General features: G+C 38.0%; 1 protein-coding gene across 2 annotated transcripts; it reads left to right on the forward strand.

Annotated features, from left to right (window-relative positions):
• Positions 1–149: 149 nt before the first annotated feature.
• Positions 150–21,921, forward strand: NFIL3 (nuclear factor, interleukin 3 regulated). 2 transcript variants are annotated; one of them, XM_081321120.1, is made up of 2 exons: positions 150–513; positions 19,899–21,921. In XM_081321120.1, the coding sequence occupies exon 2, from the start codon at positions 20,093–20,095 to the stop codon at positions 21,479–21,481; it is 1,389 nt and encodes a 462-aa protein (XP_081177246.1). In that variant the 5' UTR covers positions 150–513; positions 19,899–20,092; the 3' UTR covers positions 21,482–21,921. The 2 variants fall into 2 exon arrangements, with proteins under 2 accessions (XP_081177246.1, XP_081177247.1); XM_081321121.1 differs by lacking the exon at positions 150–513 and adding an exon at positions 2,210–2,396.
• The last annotated feature ends 5,716 nt before the right edge of the window (positions 21,922–27,637 follow it).

Raw genomic sequence — 27,637 nt, forward strand, 5'->3', positions numbered from 1 at the left:
TTGCCACTTCCCTGCGGGAGGCCTCCATTGGCTGCTCCCCGAGAAGCGCCGAGCTCTGATTGGCACCGCGCAACCGCCCGTCATTGCAAAGGCTGGCAGGAGAATTGTACGTTGTGAAGAGTGTACAGTATTGACCTACTAACACAGATCTCTCTCTTAGCAAGCGGCGGCGGCGGCGGCGGCGTTCGCAGAGTCGGCAAGAAGACCCAGTTACCGCTCCCTGACGTACTCGCTCGCGCTCCCTCCTCCTCCTCCTCCTCCCCCTCCTCCTCACCCGCGAACTGCTTCTGACTGCTTCCAGCAGAGGCAGCGGCGCTCCCATTGATCAGGGGGTCTTCCAGAAGGTCTCCCCTGAGCCTTTCCAGCGCCTCACGCCTGGGCACCGAGTCAGCCCGCTCGCCCCCCAAAGTGGCAACTTCTGAAGAAAGCGATCAGATGCCAGAAGGAGCTTCTGGGGTGACGGACAGCCTGTCCCACCACGTTAAAGGAGACCGCTAAAATATAGATGTGCAGGTATCTATCTATCTATCTATCTATCTATCTATCTATCTATCTATCTATCTATCTATCTATCTATCTATCTATCTATCTATCTATCTACCTACCTACCTACCTACCTACCTACCTACCTAATCTATTCACTAAAACCTTCTCTGAGTGTACTTGTCATATTTCCCTACGAAGGAGTCTTCTTGTTTTATTGGGACACTTCGCGTGCTTAGACCTCACAGCCCAGCTCGGTTGCACACGTGCCTGTCGTTATCGGTAGGCAATAGCCAGCTCCGCTTTGTGCGCATCTGTCTCTATGGCTGCCCTACAACTTTGTTTTTACAGCCTTTGGCATGCCAGCGCGGGACTTCGCCACCTTAAGATGCTTGCGGGCGACCCTGGGTTCACGGTCTCCGACCGGGAGCGTGGCTTTATGGCCCGTGGGGCTTTTTCGCTTGTTCTTTCTCTGTGGCGGTCTTCTTGTTGCGTAATGTAGCTCTTGTGTGAGATAAATTGCTGGTTTGGAGGAGCGAAGACGTTAGGCAAGCTTGAGGCCGGCTGATAACGAGCAATCCTGGCCGAACTGGAGAAGGCTTGTTTGAATAGGGTTAGTGAAAGAATTGAACGCGAATGAGCTGCTATTCGGCGATATCGGGGGATGGGGAGGTGATGAGAAGAGAAATAGCTCTCGGCAAGCTGCCTCCGTTTTATTGGACTTCTTTTCTAGGCGCACGTTTTAGCTGTGTGAATGTCTTAACAGCCAAAGGGGAGGTTGGTGCGACTTGTTATTTCATACATTGCATAATCCCCCATGGTGAACTATTGGCAAGCCAGGGGACGAGAACGTGCAGCGCTTGGAGAATTTTCGCTTAGCGCTGTGGAATTCTGTCTCTCGTTACACATTTCATCTCTTCGGGATATTTTTATAGAAAATGTGTGTAAGAAATGATACAGAAACTTTCAAGTAGGTGTCCACTGTGGTCTTCGAGAATTCTTTAAAAGAAAAAATCCTTACGTTCCACAATTCACTTTTAAAACAACTATAAAAGGAATACACACGTAACAAATCGCTCTCTTCCAAGCGGTTCTTTTTTTTTAAAGCTTGTGTGTGTATTGGCTGCTGCCGTTTGCTCTCTGTTGGCAACTGGTTTTCAGGCAATGCGTTTCTTTGATCGTTCCTGGAAACGTTGCATTATGTAACCACAAAATGTGCTGGCAGCGAGGCTGGGAAGTTAATTACGTGATTTTATAAATCTTCCCGTGAAGAAACTACAACAATTCACTCCGGGTTTTTTTAAAGACAGCGTTAGACTAAGCGATGTCCAAATTCCTTTTCTACCCACCCCCTCCTACCCACCCCCCTAAGTCCCGCCTCGCCCCTTTGGAAAAGTAGATCGGTGGTTAAATGGAGCGACAACTCGGCTTGTTGAATATGTGCCACGTCCCTTAAAATGAGAATTGCGCACGACTATATTTAGCTCCATCACACTGAAGCAATTGTAGCTTCCTGGGCTATTTCTGGTCTTTTCTCCAGAGCTGTGCAAATAGGCGTTCAAGGACATTTGCTCGCGTTTTGAACTCCACGCCTTCGGAGACGTTCTGATAAGACTGGTATTTTTAGGAAGGCATCTCGCACAGACATCAAGTGGTTTGGTAGGTGTCAGCTTTCGTGCATGATCTTCCACCCCTCCTCGCCCGCCGCCACCACCACCCCGGCAAAAACAGACCTATTAGGAGACGATTACGTGTTTCGGGAAAAGTGACTGTCTCGTAACTCATTGCCCCCCTGCACCTCGTATTGGAAGAAACGAGATCGTGCTGACACGGGAGATGAGGGGGGCAGCCGTTAGCTTCAGCCTGCTGTGATCTATGTCACTTGGGTCAGAAGCCTGCCGTGCAACCGCAACGTAAGATGCTCTCGCAGAATCTCCCTCTAGTTTTTTTTCCTAGGCAAGGGGGAAGGCTCCCGACTTTTTTTTTTTTGCAGCAATTACATTTAAAAACGGCCCATTCTTTTAAGAAACCCTGAAAATGTTCCGAGGGAGGGCGTGGAATCCAATGTTAACATCCTTTTAAAATGTTTCCTGCTGGCTCTTCTTAGCGCGAGAGAAGTGAGTTAAGGAGGAGGAGGAGGAGGCGTTGCCGACATTCCCAGCTTTCTCCCGCGTTTTAAAAACGAGGCTGCTCTTGAGGGCCATTCGGGTCCGCTCTGGCCTTTCGCCAGGCAGGCTAGCGAAGAAAGGAGGAGGGAGGTGGCGGCGCTGGACTGGGGCCTCTCTTCCTGGGTGCCGGAATAGGCGCCCGGGCGAGCCTGGCTCTCGCACCCCCCCCGGGGCGGAGGGCGACGGCGGCCGCGGCGACCGGAGAAGGGAGCCGGAGGACTCGCAGCAGTCCTTAAGGCGTTGGTTGTTATGACTGGGCGAGAAGCGCGCGCGCTGGAAGGGGCTGGCTGGAGGGCGCTGCCTCGGCGCCTCGCATTCCTTTGTTCTGCGGAGGGGGCGGGGGGGGAATAAAGGCGGCAGGCAGCGCTCCAGTGAGGGGGAGGGGGAGGGGGAGAAGAGGAGAGCGTAAGCCCTGCTGGCTCGGGCAGGAGTAAATAAAGCTGGATAACAGTTGTTTTGTACGGACGGAGCGAGAGCAGAACAAGCTGGCCGGAGGGAGGGATGCGTCTCCAGTCACGTAGCGCGTGTACTCGCGCTGTTCAACGCGGGGAATGAAAGGCGGGAGAGAGGGTGGGCGGAGAGCTCCTCCCTGCCTCCCTCTCCCGGCTCCTTTTTGCCTTGCAAAATGGAACTGGGTTAAGCCAGCCGAGAGCACGCGCTTTCCCCCTCCCCGGCCGGCCTGAGGGACCCCTGCCCCCCTTTGTGCCTTTTGCCTTGCCGGAATGTCGCCAAGGCACTCGGCCGACTCGCCCTGCAGTCTGCAGTCTCCTTGGAAGTCCAATACCTCTGGAAATCTCCACGTTGGAGAAGTCTGTGGCAATCGTTTTTGGCTGAAGGGTGGGCTGGGCTAGGTCTTGCACGTTTGATGCAGCGAAGCAGGGTTTAAAAAGCCTGGAATATCCATCGCCTGGTCGGTGATGAAAGGAATAATACAACTGACATTTCCAGAATAGAATAAATCACCACCAATTTTAGTTATCTGCTCTGGCTTTTCCAGGTGCAGAATGTAAAAAAAACGTGCTAGGATTTTGTTTGTTTGTTAATCATGAGTTAATTGTTGCCTTCCTCCTAATATCTACAAGGAAAATAAGATTTGCCAGCTAGTTTATTTTTGTTCAGAAGTAAATCAAACTGCAGTCCTATTTTATAAGTCAGTTTCTTCCACTTGCCAAAATTGGTGTCGGGTCACAAGTCCTGCTTGCTGGATTTTGATGCCAAAGTCCAGGAAATTTGGATTGGGTTCCATTCTGCTGATGAACTTTCTTGGATCTTATTATATGAATTTCTGGCAATTTTTTAAAATTGAATTTCCCAGTTTTGTCAAAATCTGGTACTGCCGGTAGATACCGTATTACATATTTCAGATATGGAGATATTTGCCTTTAGCTCTGATCCACTCACTGTTCACTGAAATTGAGAGGTTATTTTCACATGTGCAAGTCCCAATCTAAACAAAATGTTACTTAAGCTTTTAGGACAAACTTTTTTGATGTTTTGGAATGGTAAAAATATAAATTTCTCAGCATCATGATTAATGTTCGTATATTGTTCAAAGAATTATTCTCCTCAATTGCTCCTACCTGCTCTACTCAATCTGTCTGAGGACGTGCTTTATGGGCATTATTGGCTAGGGAATGTTGGCTGACAACATTCCATGCACATGCCCTTTGGAACATCATTCCCCAAGACTTGTTCTGACCCTGTTAGTCTTTTATAAGGCCTGAAAACTTGACTTTGTGGACCAGGCCTTGGTCATGGGTTAGAGCCCATCTCTTGGTTGTGTGGATGATGTCTGTGTACCAGCACCAGTACGCGGCATGTCAGAAATTGGGCTGTGCAAACAAGTGAAACGCCATTCACGGGATGCAGGCAGCACATAAAACCATGTCCCCTCCAGTCTCCACAGCACGGGTCTCTGGTGTCTCTTGATTTTTTTATATTGTATATTTTATGTATTTTGTTTTATTGTAACCTGCCTAAAGTCACATAAAAGTGAGATTGGTAGCCATATAAATCAAATAAAAAGATTGTGGAATAAACTCATATAGTTGTATTTCAAATATGTACAAAAATATGGAACTTCCACAATTAGCAAACATATCATATAGGTTTGCTTCTATTGGTGCAAGAAAGCCTTGGCTTATAATTTTGTAATGCTTCATGGACTCTTACAAAAGCAATATAGTTCAGGGGAAAAAAACCAGGACCTTAGACAAGGGGTGCTTAGGGCCCAAATGTGCCATAAATATTGTGGGTGGAGAGGGAGCACATGAGCACTTCTTTCCCACCTGCCTAGACTTTGACATATAAATGGCAGTATACATACTAGTCAGTGCTTTTTGAACATTTTAGGATAATAGGAACACCTCATCATAATCTCTTTTTCATTTATTTTTTGTTTCCACTGAGATAGTAGGTACAAAATTATAGTTTCTTCTTTGAAAATATCTTATACTGCCCTGCTTTCTTACAATGGACTAGCTGATCAAGAAAACAATCTCCCACAAAAGTTGCTAAATTTTATTACATAATTTAGAATCAACATAAAGGAATATCAGATAGAATTGGTCATCCTCACTATACTATCACTTGACAAATATGTATAGACAAATCTTAATCACTGACTTATCTAGCATTATGGGCCATGCTTATAGATTATATAGTTAAATATACTTCTTAGTCATAACTGACTGCACAGTCCTACATACATCTACATGAAGTAAAACTCACTACTGCCTTAAATGGTTAGCAGATGGCAACTGTAGTCCCACATATGGAGAGGAAAAAATAAATGCTATTGTATATATTTTATAGAGAAATTAAAATAATTAGCCCCATTGAAAATTTTTGTAATTAAAATAGTTCAACACTCTATTTCATGTCAGATTTTAGGCATTAAAATAAATATAACTCTCCAACCAAAAACAAAACACAAACGAGATATATCATTAAAAAATAAAAACCTAGCAGTGCACGTTATAAAAATAACTGCATTACACTAGTATCACCAACATAGTAAAAGAATTTCTTTCAAGTTAAATCATAATTTTAAATACTTATACAATTAACTTACTGATATGCATGAGCATCATTGTGTTTCTGAGGATTTATTGAATATGCTTAATTATATTTCAGTCAATGGGATTTACTCAGACTATTTAGTTCTATATTACATTTGTGTTTTCTTCTATGATAATGAATTTGAGAAACATAATTCATGAACAAGTTATAGTCCTGTTATGTACACTTTAATAACCATATATATGCCTTTCATATTAGCTACAAATCTGACATAGAACTTGATGGTAGCATATATGTTCCAATCACTCTTCCCCAACCTGTTGCCTTTCTAATGCATTATACTGCAATTATTATAACTCCCAATCAAACTGGCTATAATGATGGGAATTATACCACAATACATTTGGAGGAATATTGAGAACACATTATGTTGGGGAAAGGGTTGAATCATTCTTGAACCTCTTTTTTTCTGAGCTGAAAAGCATATAGAGCTTTAACTTCTTTTCCTTTATAGAACAGAGCTATTATTTACTCAAAACTAATTTCCCATGCTTAGCAATTTTATTAAAAAAACTAATCAAAATATATCTGAACCCACTTCTCTGTTTCAGGGGCTCTGCTGCTACTCTGAAGTTCTCTATCTTTTAAAAAATGAACTTAAAATTACTGTTGTTTCATTGTTGGTTCATAACATTCTATTGCCCAGCTCAAAAATCTCAGTTTATTTCTGAATACTTACATTTGGTCACAGCAACTGGTTGTCTACTGGTGAAATATGATAGTAAATATTTATTTTGCTCAAGAGGGATTGGTAGTTATGACATCAGGTGTAAATAAATTATTTGCAAGCCTGAAACATACTATTATATATTCTGCCCTGATATATTTTTATCATGTTCTTGCACATAGCACATGTGTGTAAGAAAATTATCAGGCAATAATATATAACTGGAAAAAAAAACTTCAGTTCCAGGTTTAAGGGCAGCTTTACATCTGTTAAGCGTCGCGGTGGCTCAGTGGGTTAGGACGCTGAGCTTGTCAATCAGAAGGTCGGCAGTTTGGCGGGTCGAATCCCGAGTGCCGCGTGACAGAGTGAGCGCCTGTTATTCGTCCCAGCTTTTGCCAACCTAGCACTTCAAAAGCACGTAAAAATGCAAGTAGAAAAATAGGGACCACTATGATGGGAAGGTAACAGCGTTCCGTGCGCCTTTGGCGTCTAGTCATGCCGGCCACATGACCACGGAGACGTCCTCAGACAAACGCTGGCTCTTCTGCTTTGAAACGGAGATGAGCACCGGCCCCTAGAGTCAGAAACGACTAGCACGCATGTGCGGGGGAACCTTTACCTTTACATCTATTACGAGATAGGAACAATAGCAGTCTTTGATTACCAGACAGCAACAAATTATTGTTCAAAGTGATAGTGAGTTCCATAAGTTGACTAATCCGTCAACAGCTTTCTCAATAGTTATTCTATCTTTTCAATTTTAATTAATAAATATTTAACCATTCTTCAAGGAATTGGTTTTTACAATCTTCATTTGTTCTTACAGATTCAGTTTTTTATTAGAATTTTTTTGGAAGCAATAGTTTTGAGGTTACCATCTTCCTGTGTGTAATGTGAGGCTACTCTTGCTTCTTGCTGTTTATGTTTGGCTGCGAAGAAAAACAGTGCTAGCAGTTAATGTACAATCTCTATAAGATGTCAGTCACTTTCAGTTGCTCATATCTTGAAACAAAACATAACTTTAGTTTGTTTCAAACTGGGCTAATTCTTCTTAAGATTGTTCAAACTTTGTTTATGTAATGATATCCTTTTCCTGGATGGTACTTGTTGCATTACTTTAGGGGTGTCAAACTGCTGGCCTGCGGGCCGGACGTGTCATGCGGAAGCCGCGTCCACCCCATTGCCAGCAATGGCAAAACAGTGCTGATATGTCACGTGATGTCGCAAGTTTGACATGTCTATTACTTTCTTGATCTCTGGTTATTATAATATCAGAATGATGCAACAATCTGAACATAAAACTGCTTTGTTTTAGGATTATTACATATTGTTAAGCAACAGATGTGACTCATAAGTACAATAGATTCTTGGTAGATGATCTTGCTAGGATATGCAGCATTTTATCACAGACTAGCCCTGTGTGATTATAGCAAAACTCTAAATTATTTTCAATCTGTTTAAACGTTGAGGAGTACTTGGTACTCTGAGTTGGTTGTTTTCTTGCAGACATTTCATTACCAAACTAGGTAACATCATCAGTGCCATAAAAATGGGAGAAATCTGTGTGTAGGCACACTTCCACCAAGGAACAACTATTCTTTCTGCACAAATGCCTATGATAGCTTGCCCTACTTACCAGTGTCAGATACACATCTCCTAAAAAACTGCACAGACAACTAGCACTGATAATATTACCTAGTTTGGTAGTGAGACATCTACAAGAAAACAACTAAAGCTCAGAGAGCACCAAGGATCCTGCAGTTCAACTCAGATTTACAAATATTCTCTTCTATGAGTTGTTTGGCAGAAACATTTGACATGCTATGTTTGCTCATGAAATTCTATTTATTCAAATTTAGAATAGATAAAAGATTATTTATATATTTTATTGCTCCATTTTATTAGGCATAATATATAGTCAGAAATCTCTATTTTTCTAAACTGTTGCGGTATTGGTGATTGACCAAATCGACAATATATTTATGGTTAGTGTGGCTGTTATATAACAGGCCTTTGAACTGATCCTTTTACACAGTTTTTTACAGTAGTCTTTAAAGGAATTTTCATGCTAGATGTTCATTGTAATTAAAATTGGAATACATTCTTGCTTAATGTAGAATTTTTTAGTCTCTATAGCCTCAAACTGCATGAGAGAATTATTTCTGGAAATTTTAAGTAATAAACGTGTAGATGATGTTATTTTATCATTTTTTTCTCACTATGATCTGTATTTGGACTTACTTTCCATCTCTGGACAGGACTTTAATCTCTACCATGACAAAGAAAAACAAGTATGCCAAAGTGTGACTCACACTGCTGGAACTAATAATGTGTAAACCTTTGTGTGATTTCTATTAGGATGTATGTCTCATCTATGCTAAAATAACTTTTAAAACAGGAAAGTGTATTGACTCGGACATGAATTCTTTTCATACAAGTTCAATCAGTTTCAGGTCTATTTAAAAGCAGGTTCCATTAGAAAAATCAGCCATACAAGTTTTTCATTTACTGTAAAAAATTCTTTACTTTTTCAAAGCTACAAGTCCTGTCTAAATTAATTCCTTCCCATAAATAGCAGTCTGCATACAGTGCAGGATATCATAGGTGGCTTTCTTAAGTTTTGTTTTAATAGCTTTCATTAGTAACTACTGTGCATTTTACTCTTATTATTCAGTATAGAAATATTGTTAAATATGATTTTCCCACTGTATTGTTATCACAAATTAACTTCGTTAATATAGATAAAATTAAGATTTTTGCTTAGAGACAGTGGTGTTCTCACAAAAATTCGTAGAGCTGATGTCTTGGAACTGGAAGATGCATTTTGTAGGTATGATTCACCCAAAATAGTTCCAAATTAGACTTTGGCTAAAAGTAACAATGAATCAGCCAGATTTGCCACTTGCCTTATTCCATTTTATAGATCAGATCAGTAGATGATTTTAAAAATGCTGATGTATATTTGTGTTACCAATAACCAAAATAGGGGATTGCATTATTTTAAATTGTTAAAAAGATATGCAATTTTTTGTGAGCTAACGTAATAAGTTGCTTTTACTGACACAGGTGGCTATATAAGTGTGGTTAGTAAAATAAAAAATAGCAATAATAGAGCTTTTTGTCATAGGAAGTTCTCAAAAAAGAATATCCTTACGTATTTAAATTGAACCAAAAATAGACACCTCAGTCTTATTACAGGCTTGTCATAAAGCATGAAGGAAGACTTCAGCTTTGAATATAGCAACACTGAAAGCAGTGTAATTGTTTGGTCTATGCCAGATATTGGAAGGTAAGCAAGTTGGACCTGGTTAGTAATTGGACCGAGTTTTCTAAAATTAATTAATGCAGACATAGATAGATAGTTAGCACAATGTTATACATTATTACTCAGGAAAAAACACCTCTTAAAGCTGAATGGAATCTGTTCCTATGTAGAGAATTACAGTATAAGCTGAAGACTTTTCAATTGAAAGGGAAAAGATCAAAGGTGAACTTACTAATGTTAGCTGCCAGTGTAACATTGGCTATGCCCACTATTAATCAAGCATGCTACCATTCACACAAGACTTTTCATTGTACTTCTGTTATACAATAGCTTAAATCCACGAGGCAGGCTTATTCAACATTTCAGAGCAGATTGGGAGGGAGTTAATGCCAGTGAGTTGAAGGGACAAGGTAAAGGCTGCTGATGCAGTAGGGTGGACCAGTGAAATGAGACCCTTCAGTCCAATCCCATTACTAAAACGTAAGTTTAAGTGAATTAGGTGGTGCATACTCCCAGAAAACCTGGTTATTCAGTTGCAGCATTATAATTTGTGTTAGTTAACTTTGAGGAAGAAAACTCTTAATAGCTAAGTAGTAGAATAGATTATAGCTATGTATTTGAGTAACAGAAATACTGTACTGCAAAATTGCATGTAATCTTTTTTTAAAGACTGGAAATAGTTTTCTCCTTGTTTGCTTGTTAATGTAAATCTGTACCATTTTTTTCCATTACAGCTTGCTTGCTTGCTTGCTTGCTTGTTTAATTAATTAATTAATTAATTAATTAATTAATTATCTCACAAAAACATGACTCTTCATTTTATGATACCAAGGAAGTATCTATTTAGGTATTTATTATAACATTTATATAGCCACCCATCTCATCGAAAGGTGGCACACAACAATAGATAAAAACAAAAAACATAAAAAGAGTAAATACAAATATAAAAGCAAGTAATAAATACAAACCATAGTTAAGAGACAAGTCACCTTGGAGTCCCAGAACTGATCAAATAACCAGATTGTGAGGGCCTCTCAGAATATCAAGGAATTGTGCCAACTAATTTTGGTGGGAAGGATGTTCCTTAAGGCGGTCACCACACCAGAGAAGGCTCTTCTGGAACCCACCAAATGTAGATCCCTAGGTGATTGCACCTGCAGCATGTCTTCTCTGCAAGGTCTAATGGGTGGGCTGATGTACTGTAATTGGGGAGAGGCAGTCCTCAGATAGCCTTATCCCCTATCATGAAGGGCTTTAAGAGTTAAAATCAGAAGCAAACTAGCAATCAATGCAGTAGATATTAAGCACTGTTTTAGGAGCACACATAACTGCCTGCACTGTTCCACTCTGAACCAGATGCAGTTTCTGAATAATCTTCAAGGGCAACCCCATGTAGAGTCCACAGCAGTAGTCCAGTCTAGAGGAGCCCTCTACAAGATTTAACAACAAAAGCAATATACCAGACTGAACAAACAAAAAAACTCACAGGTGCAATACATTTAAAGAAATAATAAAATCAATTCTGAAATGAACCAGCAAGCAAATTGAATTTTAACTGAAGGCAATTTCATTTTCATGGGGAAGGTATGCAACCACAGGATAACACAATGAAGTAGCTCTATGCTGTTTGAGCAGATGGATATATAAAGAGGTATTTCTATGCAAGTTCTTAGAAGGGGAGGCTTCAGATGAATTGTTAAAGTAGCTGCAGCTTTCTCCAAGATTGCACAGCTAGTTTGGAAGCTGCTCCTGGCTCTGTCATGATGCATCTGGGACTATACAGGTCGTCCTTGACTTACAACAGTTCATTTAGTGACTGTTCAAAGTTACAACGGCACTGAAAAAACCATTTTTCACAGTTACGACTTTTGCAGCATCCCATAGTTATGTGATCAAAATTCAGATGTTTGACAACTGGTTCATATTTATGACTGTTGCTGTGTCCACTTACCCATCTTATTTGAGATCATGTGATCACCTTTTCTGACCTGACAAGCAAAGTCAGTAGTTATCAACATCAACTGCAGTGATCCACTTAACAACTGTGGCAAGAAAGGTTGTAAAATGGGGCAAAACTCACTTAACAAATGTCTCACTTAACAACAGAAATTTTGGACTCCATTGTGGTTGTAAGTCGAGGATTACCTATATTTGAGATTATATTGTACTATTTTTCTAGTCCAGTCTCCCAGTTAGAAATGAAGAATAATCTTACATACATGTGCTATAATTGCCTACAATTTAGAAGTTATACTTAAAAAAACCCAAGTTCTATAGGATTTGAATCTGTGGTCTATGAACACTTAGGATTACAACACAAGTTAAGTAATCAAATTTTTGTCCCTAGAATAAAATATTCTGTTCTTCCTTCTTTCCTTTGCAGGACCCAACAATATAGTTCATACAGAACATACAGGAGAGAGGGTATATAGGTATATGGAAAGGAATATTGTCCACTTCCCATTTATCTTTCCATTTTTTGGTAGGATATTATAGTTGGGATTTTATTTCACATTTATCTGAAATGAGAGAGTGGTATGTTTTCAACAGCAGATAATTGAGACAGTGGTCAGTGGTAAAAAATGAGGTAAAACTGTACTCTGGCAGGTACAGTGTTACAAACTAAGTCTTATCCCTTTTGTACATGTGTCAATGTGGTACACACATACAACAGAGGCAAGGCTAGGATCATAATATTGTGATTATATTATTACCTGATCTTTTGCATTCTGACTCAACTCCCATGGATGCCTTATCAACATTGAATGATAATAAGAGATTATTCATTTAATTACAAGCAATGATTATGTTGGGTTTCCAATCAGTGATCTTATTTATAAAGCAAGATATATTGTTTTGCTATCAAATAACTCATGGTAAGCGTAGGTCTGAAAGACATTAAAAATAAGAGGGCAGAAAATGTTTTTGGTTGTTTTTTGCTAATTTATATACTTGCTTGTAGAGGCAAGTATTTTTATGTTTTACCTCTCTTTAATTTAATACAGCTATATAAATATGTCCATAGGAAGGAAAGCTAATGGCAATTTCCTTCTTGGAGGAGAAAGATTAGAGCACCATGGGAATTGTCCAGTGGGAGTATATGATAGCCTACTATCTGGACTGAATAACTTGCAAGTTGTTAGCAAAGTATCATAGCTGAGACAGGGTTTTCTTAAGCTGTTTTAAGTCAAGCTAGCAAAATGTTAAAGGCAGATATGGCCATAATTTCATTTTACAGATAATCAACTGAGACTAACAGCAGAAACCTACATAGAAATCAGATCCATTACGTTTAAAGTTGTTTATTCCCAAATAGGATTGCAACTCTAGTTTTTTTAAAATCAAACTCAAGTTTAGATTTTAATTCAGAGCCAATAACCAAAACAGTTGATAACATGATTGTTTTAGGTATTTGTTGTATTCGGTGTCTACTAATTTAATGTAATTTTAAATGAGATTGTGATTTATTTATAACTCTGGTTCTAAATATAAATAATGTTTATACCTAGAAAGAATTCTTGAAACTTATTTTGTTTTTAGAAAGTTGAGAACAATGAAAATACATTGTAAGAGCTGAATAATCATTAGCTCAAGGGTAAAAGTAATATAATTAAATATATGCATACAACACTGCCCTTCAAGGAGTAGAATGTGCTATTAAAAATACCAAGAATTAGACAAGCCTTTTAGCTGAAATTGTTATGTTTAGAACTAACTACTGTATATATTTAGTTTGCCCCATGACTGAGCATTTTGTATGCCTTGCAAGTATGACTAAAGGTTACAAAGTTAATAGAAACATTCCAGGTATTTTTCTGACAATGTTGGTCTTTAATGCTCTGATTATTGTTTTAGAACAGGAGTGTCAAACTGCCGGCCCGCAGGCCGGACGTGTCATCTGGAAGCCACGCCCATCCCATTGCCGGAAATGACAAAACCGTCCCGATACGTTGCGTGATGTCACGTGACGTCGCGAGTTTGACATGTCTGTTTTAGAATAATACTTATTCTGGTCTATAAATCTTTACCTACAAAGTAACACAAAGCTAGGCAGCTTGATGATCAACTACAGTTATATCATTGCAAATTTATATTTGTTTGTATTTCATACTTTTGAACCGCCCATGTCCCTCAGAGATTATATCACAGTGGTAAATAATTGGTTTGAATAAAAATATGATGCCACTGTTCAGCAGTGAGGGTTTTTGTAGTTAGTGGCCAAACCAGGTAAATACAGCTTTTAGTCTTTTCCCAACCCGACTGCATAGATTTAGTTGAATACTAGCAGCTCTATTGTTTCATAGGCTTCCTTTTATCCTTCTGCAAATGAATACCTAAGTTTCATGATTGTGATGCAAACTCCAGGTGTAGTAGGATAAAAATAGTAAATTGCATAACATTCCCCTTTGTTGCCTCTTAACAAAAGAGAATTTACCTTGAAAGCACAATCAGGCTGAATAGGAGTCTTTCAGAAATTGTGTTTTTGAAGAAAACAGACGCCATATCATTTATAACTATGGAATAGGTAAAAAGTAGGGATGAAGCGTTATGAATCTTTTCAATATTAAGCTAGTAATTGCTGATTATTACATTGTTAAAATGACTTATACTGTAAAGAATTTTAGTAGCTCTTTAAAAATATCTTTCAAGGAATGCAAGGTAACATTTATAATTAGGTAGTAAATGGTTGTTCTGGAAGGCATTTGGGGATTGACCATAGATTGAATGTAGTTGTTACTTTTAAACTCGTTATCTAAACTTTAAATGTAGAGTTTATTCTTGTTTCTGTTAATATCTGTAAACTTTCAGGGTCAATGAGGACTGAGGTAGTGGATAAATTGCATAAACAAACAAACAACTGTGGAAATTAACCATAGAAGAAATGGTAGAATTTGAAATGAAATGTGGAATTATAGTTCACTAATTTATGTATATATACATACATATTTTTCAGTAACATTACAAATAACAGTAGTAAAATTGACTTGATTTGCTATTATCATCATATGAAGTTCTAGCTTATATATACACAAAGAAATTGAAAGAGATCCAAGGTTTGACTTTGATATTGTGCCATAACAAACTATGCAATATGGACACCTATAAAGCTAATGGAATTTTGCAGAGTTTTAGTAGATTTTTAAAATAGTAACTCTTTGAAAATACACAATGTGAGAAAAAACCCCACTTTAACTTTGTGGTTAGTGTAAATATTGAATTTGTTACCAGAAGATTTATCTTATTTTAACCACAAGAATGCTTTTCATATTGTCAGAGGAAATGGTACTTTGTTTACCATTTCCTTCATTCAGTTCAATTTTATTTATTTACTGTAACAAAAAGGAACCTCCGTTTTTGAAAGAAGTGGAATACATGTTTCTTTATTAGCATAATGATGCTTATGAGATTGTGTTCATTCTAAATTACTAACTATTCCATACCTCCATACCTGACTGAACTATTTTTTGCATTGGGAGGGATGAATAACATGCCATACCGAATGCTAAAAATATGTAGGGCTGCCCTTGGAAGCACAGGCAGCTAGGCTTTTGTTTATAATGCCTCACCACGGCTGTATATCATCTCTGTTGAAATAGCTATACTTGCTGCTGATTTTCCATTGAACTAAGTTTTAAGATATTGGTGTTAACTTATACTGCCTTAAAAAATGTGAGGTCAAAGAACTCTTCAGTGGAGCCCCTCTTGGTTATTCCATATCAAGAATAACCAGTGAGGAAGAAGGCCTATTCTGCCATGGTCTCAATTCCGTGGAATGTTATATATTAGACCAGGCATGTCAAACTGCCGGCCCATGGGCAAGATGCATCACGCCAAAATCACACCCACCCCATTGCCGGCAATGGGGAAAAGGTCTCGATACGTTGTACAATGTCACATGACGTCACGAGTTTGACATGCCTGTATTAGACCAATCAGTCTAACATCAATATCTGGGAAGATCCTGGAAAAGATACTAAAAAAACAGATCTGCGAACAACTAGAAGCAAACAAAGTTATAATGGTAGCCAGCACGGGTTTCTTAAAAACAGATCATGCCAAATCAATCCTATTTCATTCTTTGATAAAGTGATCAAATTAGTAGACCAGCAATACTGTGGACATAGTATACTTAGATTTCAGTAAGGCATTTGACAAAGTAGACCACAGTCTACTGCTTGGTAAGCTAAAAAAAGGTGGAATAGACAACATCACCACTAGATGGATTTGTACCTGGCTGACAAACCATATTCAACGAGTACGCCTCAATGGTACTACATACACATGGAGAGAAGTAAGCAGTGGGGTACCACAAGGCTCCGTCTTAGGCCCAGTACTCTTCAATATCTTCATTAAGAGGAACTCATAAAATTTGCAGATGACACTAAACTGGCAGGAATAGCCAACACCCCAAAAGACAAGCTCAGGATCCAAAAAGATCTTGACAAACTTGAACATTGGGCCCTATCCAAGTTTTACATTTAGGCAGGAAAAATGAAAGATATAAGTACAGATTAGGCGAGACCTGGCTCAAAAACAGTAACTGAGAGGGACCTTGCAGTCCTAGTGGACGTTCACTTGACTATGAGCCAGTAGTATGCAGCAGCCGCCAAAAAAGCTAATACAATAATATAAACAGAGGCATAGAATCAAGATCACACAAAGTATTACTACCACTTTATAATACCCTAGTGAGACCACACGTGGAATACTGCAACTAATTTTGGTCCCCATACTACAAAAAAGATGTTGAGAGTTTGGAAAAAATTCAGAGAAGAGCTACTAAGATGATCAAAGGCCTGGAAACTAAAACATACGAAGAATGGCTACGGGATTTGGGTCTGACTAGTCTAAGGAAAAGAAGAAATAGGGGAGACATGATAGCAGTGTTCCAGGGGCTGCCACAAGGCAGAGGGAGCCAGGTTGTTCATCAAAGCACCAGAGGGAAGGATGAGAAACAATGGATCAAAGAGAGAAGCAACCTGGAATTAAGGAGAAACTTCCTGTCAGTGAGGACAATCAACCAGTGGAACGGCTATTTCAGTACAGTACCCCAATCTTAGTTATTACATTTAGTTGTTACATTCATTATACCAAGGTTAAAAGAAATACGTAATATGTACCCTTACTATTGGGAATTTCTACATTTTACAAATATAAAATAATACTATAGTTATGGTAGTGGAGCTGGTTGGCCCAACAAACAGTGCAATGGTACTGGGAGCCTCACCTTAACAAAAAAAAATCATGTTTTTGCTGTAGTCCAGTTATTTTTGAAAATTAAAATAATTATCATAAACTTTTAAACAAAATTAAATCCTTAAAACTATTTTCAGCATTGAGGTCTTTTTTTGAAATATTTGTTCTAAGTTATTGCCCTTCTATTCTTGCTGATGTGAAAACTATTGGATGTGTTTCTAGAAACATTTCATTGATACCACAGATCGTAGACCCAGCTATAAATATATAATGTAAATTATTAATATTGTCTGTTTTTTAAAGATTATTTACATTATTGCAAGAGCCATCTTGCTAAGGTGCTGGAATAAAAACTTGAGTTCTGGGCCTTTCTTAGACATGAAAGGCAATCACTCTCCCTTAGTCCAACCCAGTGCATAGTGTTGTGGGAGAGGAAAAGAGGAGGTTAGAAACATTATTGATTGCTTCACTAAATTGTACAAAGTAAAGGTGGCATACAAATCTAATAATAGCAATTATGCATTCTTCAAAATGTGGACTAGTGTTATTCCTTGCAGCTATATTGATCTAGCACAGGGGGTAGGCAAGCTTGGCTCTTTTAATGACTGGTGGACTTCAACTTCCAGAATTCCTCAGCCAGCTTAGCTGGCTGAGGAATTCTGGGAGTTGAAGTCCACGAGTCATAAAAGAGCCAACCAAGCTTGCCTACCTCTGATCTAGCAGAAAAATTGTGTCAGAAATTGGGTAATTTATAGCGATCATTTGCTAAACTGATTGAGAAAAAATATAGCAATTACTAAATAGAGATGGGAAACCTAGGTGTAAGCAAATGTAAGAGACATATGTCTGCATTTCCTAATTTCTCTTGACTTTATAAAGCATCATTTTCTCACCCACTCCACTTGGTTAGAATTACTTAGAAACCAGCTTCATCATTATTTCTGCACTTCAAACATAAGTCAATGAATTATCAACAATAAAATGTTTATTTTTTTTCTGGAATAGGGTAAAATTGTTTACAACATGTTTTGTCATAATTTATAGGATAAATTTATGAGATTGTTTTATATGGTTGCTGCTGTTACTGAAAAATATTAAATTTATTATGGCTACCACACCAAAAGATTTAAAACTTCAGAAGACGTAGCTGCTGGCCCTTTGCATGGCCACAAAACTCAGCTGGGCAAAGGTCAGCTAGGGGCAGCTGGGGGAGAAGCAGGGGCAGGCTTTGGTGGCAGAGAGCAGGGTGGCCAAAAGGATGGAGAAGGGGGGAGATAGGTAGGCATTGCAAAGAGTTCCCAAAAGGCCAGCAGCTGCCATGGCTAGGCTCGCTTCCTCAGCAGTGGGGGAAAAGAGGATGACAATGATCAGCGGGGGGGGGGGGGCAACGATGAGAATATGTACAGGCAGCAGAGTTTAGGACCCCCAAAGGACAGAAATCGAGGGAAATAGAAGCATGGGCGGAATTGAAGCAAAGGTAAGAGTGATAGAGTAGGAGAAACATATGAAGTCCTCGCCTAGCAGTGGCATGGTCCTCACCTAATGACTGCAACCAGACTACTGGAACAGCTGTTGCTCATTGATGTATTTGCATATTTCAGCTAATGAGCTCTTTGCTTAATGATGGCAATTCCGGTCCTAATTAGGATTAAGCGAGAACTATCTGTACGTAAAATTTTTACTAGTTTGACAGATAACTCAGATGTATACTGAGTCAATCATTAAGTGAACCCATTGTTTGCTTTCGGGTGTTTTTGCCAGAAATCAGAAGTAAATGCTGTTTCTTGGCAAAAAAGATCATGAACCGTGAGGGTGGGGTGGGGTGGCCGTTAGAAACGTTTTTGATGTATGGCATTTTGGAAACAGTAGAACACAGCTTCCAAGACCTGCAGATTTTTAAAACTTTAAACCTTGCTCTTTTTGACTTCCAACAGAAATGTTCCTGCAACCTCCAAAATGGAGTAATTTGTAGCCCTTGGACAGAAAATGTTGCCCAGTCTGCTTAATATATATGTGTGCGCATATGTTCGGTTTTAATTCCTTCTGAGGAATGCAAGCAGTGTCTCTCCTTGGTATTAATGGTTTATTGGATTTTTAAAAATTGTTCAAAACAATAAACGTATTTATGGTTCTATCTACTATATGTATTTAGACAGGTAGATTTCATTTAGTTATAGGAATGGTGATGGTTTGCTGTATAGATGCTTTTTGTGTTCATTAATTAGCTTTTTATGATGGGTTTCAATTGGTTTTTAAACATGCAGTTATTAATAGCTGATCACTACTCTGTAAAAAGACAGGAATATACTTGATAGATAATGTAATGTATAAGGCAATATCTGTAAATAGGGATGGAATGGGGTGGGGGTTAAGCCTTTTAGATTGTGGGTTTTTAATGTTGTAAGCTGCCCAGAGTCACCATGTGTGTAAATTGGGCAGCCCTATACATTTGCCTAATGAATAAATGAATATAAAGCTTGGGTCAGCACAGTGCCAGGTTATGTTAGGGATCACTTTACTAAAACCATTCTATTCATCATGTAAAAATATCAAGAGAGCACTTCAAGATTTTTTCACTGTAAGAAGCAAAAGAGACCTAGTCACAAAGAAGATCTTTTCTGTAGTTACTTTAATATCAGGGGAATGGATCAGTGAAGGTAGGTGATTGGGTGTTAAAAAAGTCAAGGTGGTAGAAGACACAACTGTGTAGTCAAAGAGCTACCCTTTTGTGCACGAAGCACAAAAAAACCTAATTAAAAAAGCTGCCCTGAGAAAATTTTCCTTTTTAAGCAGGCATTTAAGTTTTTAGAGACTGAGCAAATTTTTTTTTACCTATGTTATGTTAGTCTGAGGGTATTGTGGTTCTTACTGGGTTGTTTACTTATACATTATAATTAACCACAGAGTCAGTTTATGTAAATGATAAATGATAATTACATAAAATAAATACATTTACTAAAAGTGTTACAAATACTTTTTTTTAAAAAAGGGACTGAAATTAGTAACTAAACAATTATTATTCTTTTTTATGCCACAGGTTTTTAAAGAAGTTTCTCAGATGGATCAGCTCAGAGGAACATTTCACCAAGATGCCTGAGACTATGGAATAAACAGAATAATACTTATGGAATTAAAATTACTGTATATATTAAATTGTTCTGGTTCAACAAGACCTCTGAAAGGTTACTTTATCATATTATTAATTTACATATTTACTGAAATTTGCTTCTGATGCAGCTAAGAAAAATGCAGTCCATTAAAACAGAAGAGGCATCTGCTGATACAAGTGGCAACATGGACAAAATTATGGTTCTTAATTCTACACTGACTGATGTATCGGATGACTTAGCTACTGGTGATGAAATGTTACTTGCAGAAGGATCCATGATAAAAAACAAGGCTTCAGCATGCAGGAGAAAGCGGGAATTCATTCCAGATGAAAAGAAAGATGCAATGTACTGGGAAAAACGGCGAAAAAATAACGAAGCTGCCAAAAGGTCTAGGGAAAAGCGGCGACTGAATGATCTTGTTTTAGAGAACAAGCTAATTGCACTGGGAGAGGAAAATGCCACTTTAAAAGCTGAGTTACTTTCACTGAAGTTAAAGTTTGGTTTAATAAGCTCTTCTGCATATGCCCAAGAGATTCAGAAGGTCAACAATTCAACAGTTGTTTATTTTCAAGAATATCAGAATTCCAAATCAAGTGTTAACAATTTCATCGATGAACATGAGCCAACTATTGTAAGCAGTAGTTGTATATCTGTCATTAAGCACTCACCACAAAGCTCTTTATCTGATGTATCTGAAGTGTCATCAGTAGAGCATACTCAAGCAAGCCCCATACAAAACCATTGCAGAAATACTGACAATAAATTCCAAATCATAAAGCAGGAACCTATGGAATTAGAAAACTATGCAAGAGACTCACGAGACGAAAGAGGGTCCTTTACAACTTCAATATATCCAGGCTTCATGGGAAGCCATTTTAATGGCTATTCACATTCCCCTCCACTGTTGCAAGCAAACAGCTCCTCCAGCAATTCTCCAAGGACTTCAGAAACTGATGAGGGTGTTGTGGGAAAGTCATCAGATGGAGAAGATGAGCAGCAGGTTCCTAAAGGTCCAATCCATTCTCCTGTTGAGCTTAAAAATACTAATGCCATAGTTAAGGTTCCAGAGGTAAGCTCTTCTGCACTTCCTCATAAACTGAGAATTAAGGCAAAGGCCATGCAAGTCAAAGTGGAAACATTGGACAATGAATACGATGCCACACAGAAACGACTGTCCCCTATTGATATGTCATCTAAAAGACATTTTGACCTTGAAAAGCATAATGCACAAAATTTAGTACATAATGCTCACACTCCTTTCTCAATTCAAGTGACTAATATCCAAGACTGGTCTCTGAAATCAGAACACTGGCACCATCAAAAGGAACTGACTGAAAAATCTCAGACTGGTGGCAAAACTGCAGGGCTTGATGTTAAAGACAATTCCTACAAAGTCTCTGAGACAGAAAACTTGTACTTGAAACAGGGCATAGCAAATTTGTCTGCAGAGGTTGCTTCACTTAAGAGACTTATAACTATACAACACATCTCTGCTTCAGACTCTAGCTAAATGACTACTGAGTAATTATTATTTTAAAGGATGTCATTTGCAGTAGATTGGTATGTTTTGTATTACGCTGAATTTTCACTGGACTTGGAATGTCATTTCACTGTAAGGTTCACATAATGTCTGATGGATGATGTCTTTTTGTGCACAGATGACTGTGGAGATGAGATTGTCAAGATCACTAGCCTTGTGTATGGTGAGGATGCCTATGTACATGCTGTATATATAGTGAACATTATTTTTCTGTCATTCTGTTACTATAAAGTGTGAAAGTTGCCAGTTCCAATAAAAAAATGGTGACAAGCACAAACTGTAAATTGTCAAATCACTTTCAGTCAGGATTTTGTTTTAAGTTCACAGTTATGAGACATACTGTATCTCCATTTTCTTACAATATATTTATTATAGGGATGGGTGCCATTCTTGTCCCCATCACTTCTTGTTTTTCATACCAATTTGCATGTCAAGAACAAAAATAAAAACCAGATGCTGGAACACAATTGGTAATGAGGTATTATGACAATATCTAATGGATGAATGAGAAAACAACACTTGCGAAAGACAATAAATTTTTACTGACTTATGCCCCTTGCATTTTAGACTAATATAGTGTATTAATATTTATTTATTTATTATGGATGCCCATTTCATAATACCTAAAAGCAAGATAAGTTGAGAAAAACCAACCACCAACAATTAGCACGTGATACAAATACAGATACATCTGGGGACCCAGTCTCAGTAATAAAATCAGGCTTTCAAGGCAATACAAAAGGTAAGCAGGATCAGGGCAAGTCCGATGTCTAGAATGATGTTTCAAAGGGAGGATGCCATGACAAGAAAGCTTGGGCCTTCTTTATGAGGTCTCATAAATCCACAGGGCCAAAAGGGCAGACATGAGGGGGAGATAGGCAGGTGGGGGTTGTTGAAGCATACCCTATAGTTGTAAATGCAGACAAACTGCCAAGAACCTGAACTGTAGAGCAGAGGTCCCCAATCTTTTGGGCAACCAGGGACTGGTTACGTGGAGAGAGGTTTTTCCACAGACCAGAGGGGGCGTGGTTTTGTGTGCTGCCTGCATCCCGCAGATGGGGCTTTTGTTTGTACAGTCCAATTGCTGGCATACCGCAGCCTGGTACCGGTTCACGGACCGGGGGTTGGGGACCTCTGCCATAGAAGTATCCACTGGTCATAACTTTGAAGACCAGGCACAAGTACCATTCGTTCAGCGCCATAACTTGAAACAGAATAAACAGTCATTGAGGACTATCTCTATTCTGTATCTCATACCCAGTGGAGCCTACTCTAGTTTTTATAAATTCTTTAGAGTACTATACTAAACTTACAATTCTTTTTGTTACTGTTAATGATGGTTATTGAACATTTTGGAACTTATTTTATCTTAGCAATTTTCCCATTCTTTTCTTTTATATCAAGGTTTTTGTTTTACCAAATATAATATTGTTTGAAGATCTATATATGAATAACCTTCACTAACAAATTGTTCTTTCTTAAAACCCTGCTCATTTCTGTGTTTCTAAAAAATCACATTACAGCCAGTGCTTTTTTTGTTAAAGAAAAAGGTGCCGGAACTCACACATGTCATACAACCTGCCTTGCCTACCCTACAAGGTTCCATCCAAAAAAGGTGCCGGAACTCCGTTCTGGGAGTTCTATGAGAAAAAAAGCCCTGATTACAGCTGTTCCTCAATTTACATTTCCTGATGCAGAAATGATTATTTTAGGTACTGCATCCATGTTCACTATGAGATAACTATTATATCATGTAGTTTTCATCAGTGAATGAATGAATGAATATGTGATACCTAACATCTATCTCCTCACATTCCTTCAGACTCAAGGAATTTAAGTAAGCTTAATTTACAGATAAGACTCAAACCTTTCTGAAATTCAGGTTTAGTTAATAATGAATTAAATTGGCTTACATCCTATTGATGTCTAAGAACAGAGAAACAAAAAGGACAAAAATAACTGCCATAATGATGTTATTATAAATTACATCATCCTGCTTGCTGGATATTGTAGGTATCCTGGATTAGAGAAAGATCCTTTTGTCCAGGTTCTAATTATTGATATTTAAATAAGAGTAAATAAGGCTCAGTCGGTTAGGACGCTGAGCTTGTCGATCAGAAGGTCGGCAGTTTGGCGGGTCAAATCCCGAGTGCCGCGTAACAGAGTGAGCGCCTGTTACTCGTCCCAGCTTCTGCCAACCTAGCAGTTCGAAAGCACGTAAAAATGCAAGTAGAAAAATAGGGACCACTCCGGTGGGAAGGTAACAGCGTTCCGTGCGCCTTTGGCGTCTAGTCATGCCGGCCACATGACCACGGAGACGTCCTCGGACAAGCGCTGGCTCTTCGGCTTTGAAACGGAGATGAGCACCAGTCCCTAGAGTCGGAAACGACTAGCAGGCATGTGCGGGGGAAACTTTACCTTTACCTTTACAATGAAATGGAGCAATATAGAGGGATTTGTAATGGGTGGTTTTTAGATTTCACTGGGTTTTTTGTTTTTTTTTAGCTCTGGATATGTTAGCAAAAGGCTGAAAGAAGTCTTTTTTTCTGGCAAGCTCTGTAAACATAACTGGGCATGCATTAGATCTGAACTATTAAACTGTTTTAAGCTTGCATTAAAAATAATTATATAGCCCTCTGCTCAAATCAGTTCATTTTAGATAAACCTATTCTAAACTTGGTTGAAGGAAGCTTGCAATGAAAACAGAGGAGCACAAGTATGAATAAATCACATTCTGCAGACCTCCAATCATGTGATTAAATAGGTTTTACATTTAACAGAGATAAGCAGATATTACTGATTCATTCTCTTTAGTAGTATTCATATATCTATGTCCAAAAACTGTTCTAGAGATAAGAAAAGGATTGTTACAGATAATATAAATGGGTCTTTTAAATCTTCTTTTAGGACTTTTTAAATTAATTCAACCAGCCTCCCCCACCCCATGATTTCTTCCCTAAAGCAGCAGTAATAGTCAAAAGCCTTCCTGATATTTTAGAGGTTGCTGTTGAGTATTTTGATAGGATAGTGTTGAAGAAGCAGCAAACAATTTTCAGCAGCTGCAGTGCAGAATTTTGATGAGGGGCCTTGTTGAATGTTTTGCACAGTCCTGTTATATATACATATACATATAAACACATGCATACATGCATGCATACATGCATATATATTAGGGAATCAATTAGTTGAAATTGACTTCTGAAGGGCTGTATGGACAATGGCAAATGTTTTGCTAAAGCAGAAGGCAATCAACTCCACTGCACAGCTGGTTTTAACATGCATTACAAGTATCAAGTCAAGGTTCGTATGAAGTGATATCTATAAAGGTTCTTCAAAAACATTACTAGGAACATCTTTTAAAGGGAGAACTGTAAATTAGAACACATGTGGGCCATTTGTCCTGAAACAGTATGGCGCTGCACTTACTCAAACTATAGCATTTTGTGCCTGATCTGGTTCTCTTCTTTCATTAATAAATTTTAGTGTTCTATGTACGAATATAAAACAGATTCAACCACATTCTTCACAGGTACTTATATATCAGCCTTCTTGATGCACAAATATTTTTGCAATGATTTTATTTAACTGAAGTTTTAAAAAATATCTTTGGGCTAATATATAAACATATGTTGGAATTTATGCCAATAACAAGTATTGCTAGACTAATTCTGGTAAGATTTGGAGCACTAGGTAAAAATAAGGCTTTTGTTATTGCTATATTGTTTTCAAAATACTTTTTTACAAGTCATTGCACAACATAAGCTGAGCAACCACAAGATTATAACAAAACAATTTTATTGCAAAAGTTGAACTAGCATGCATGCCCTCATACAGAACATAATGTCCAAGTGTAAAAGAGACAAGGCCAAGTGATGAGAGTCTTGTTTGATATATAACATATACCAAAAATGAATGAATCTGTAGTTGCAGGAAAACATGGTCCTTTCCAGCACAGAACTAATAAAAATTGTGTATGTTTATGCATGTACACAAGTAAGAGTGCACAAATTTGAAACTTTATTTTCTATTCTACAATTTTTTTATAGATCTGACAATTAAGTGTAATACACAGGATTATATGGCACACCATATTAATCTGAAAATAAATCCCCTTTTTAATGTGACTAATTTCCAAACGAATAAACATTAGAAGCACTGCATTTCTTATTTCTGGAGAAATGGCTTTGCCAGAAATGGCTTTTGGGAATATAACAAATCTAAGAATAGTTGTGGTATATTTGTGGAAGCTACCCAGAAAAGGGTTACTATAGTTGGCAAATACTTGATTTGAAATTAGCTTATTTAAACACTCTTAAGGCTTACAGACTTCAACTGCTTAAAAGATATATTAGTCAAGTGTTTGGGAAACATTGATTCTCAGAAATTTTGAGTCAAAATGCTCCTGCAGTAGCTGTGATGTAATGGTTTTACTTATTTATCAGACCTATTGTACTTGTTCCAAGTCTTAATGACATGATGGATATCATGTCACCAGAATTGTCTGTCAACTGTTTCTCTGAATTTTTGAAAAATAACGTCATCAATCAGCCTTTTTTAATTGCTTTCATTTTTTTCCATGAATAAGAGTGTTCAGCACTGCCTGTTTATTTGCATTATATCTTCAAAATATTAGTCTTTCCAATAAGCAGAACTCTATTGGAAGAGTTCTAATGATCCTACCTTCACAGTCATAGTACAACTGTAAAAATCATCGCTGTGAAAATGCATACTTTTAGTGTGAGTCCATGGTCTCCATACTTTAGTATTGTGTACTTTTGTTATACTTTTTTCTCAATAATAGGTGGTTTTCCATTTTTCAGCTACAGTTACAATCCTTATGAATTCTGAGCCAAGCAAGATAAAGTTCATTACTACTATTACTACTCTGCACTGGATTGGCATTGCCTGTTGACCAAAATTTAGGGATTTTTTTTTACTATTGTAGATAGATTGATTTTTACACTTTCTTTCACTTCAACAAAATATTTCTTCAATTTTCCTCACTTCCAGCAATTAGCATGGTATTATCAGCACATCTGAGGTTATTGATTTCCTCTCAGCAATTTTAATTGCTTTTCTTTCCACTATAGCATTTCTCATGATACATTATGTGTATGTTAAATAAATAAAGTGAGTATATAAACTTGATGGACTTCTCTTCCAATTTTATACAATTTAGTTGCTTCATATTCTATTCTGTGGTTTCTAAGCCAACATACAATTCTTCAGTAAGAATAGGTGTTTATAACAGCTATCCACAATTGGTTGTAACCTGCATAGTCAATGCCTTAGTGGAATGTCTTTATCTTTTACATTATCCATCAGCTGATGACATGACATTTGAGAGCCTCTGCCTCCAGCCTTTACATCAAGCAGTTCTGTTCTACATAGGTGGTCCTCACTTAACAACCACTTATTCCAACTTACAATAATGGTGAACAAATTGTATTTATGACTGGTCCTCAGAATTCTGTCCATTGCAGCATCCTTGTGGTCACATGATTGCAATTCATGCACTTTTTGCTTGGCATGCAAATATAAACTTGCTAGCTTCTGAGACAAAGTCAGCAGGAAGTTGGCAGGAAGCTGAAAACAGCAACTGTCTGACGTTCTTGCTCAGTGACCATGGTGATTTGCTTAATAACAGCAACCAGGAGGGCCAGAATTGCCATCCTTAAGCAGTAGGATCATGTGATGTCATAATTTATGACCGCATTGCTTAGCAATGGCAATTTTAATCTCAACTGCTGTCATTAACCAGGGACTACATGTATATTGTTGAAGGCTGGACTGCAAATTCTTGAGCATATAAATGAATATATAAAGCATATAAATTGGTCTTTTCCAGTCCCTATGTCATTGTTGTCCTTTGGCTTAATCACATCATTTTGCAAAGCTTTAAACAAGGTATTCATCAATTTCTGCAACTTTGTCATTAGCAGATTTTTCTAGGGCTTGTTTAATTTCACTTTACAAAATGTTTTGTTCAGTGATCAAACCCTGTAATGAATCAATAATCTGAGCATTCGTTCCCTCTCTTCTTTCTATCTTCTTTTTTCAGTATAACGTTCTCTTTAACCAAGCCTATCTTTGCCCGATATTTTCTCTTGATGTTTCCCTGTGTCT

This window comes from Vipera berus (assembly GCF_964194415.1).
Source record: "Vipera berus genome assembly, chromosome: 2".
In the NCBI taxonomy this organism is placed as follows: domain Eukaryota; kingdom Metazoa; phylum Chordata; class Lepidosauria; order Squamata; family Viperidae; genus Vipera; species Vipera berus.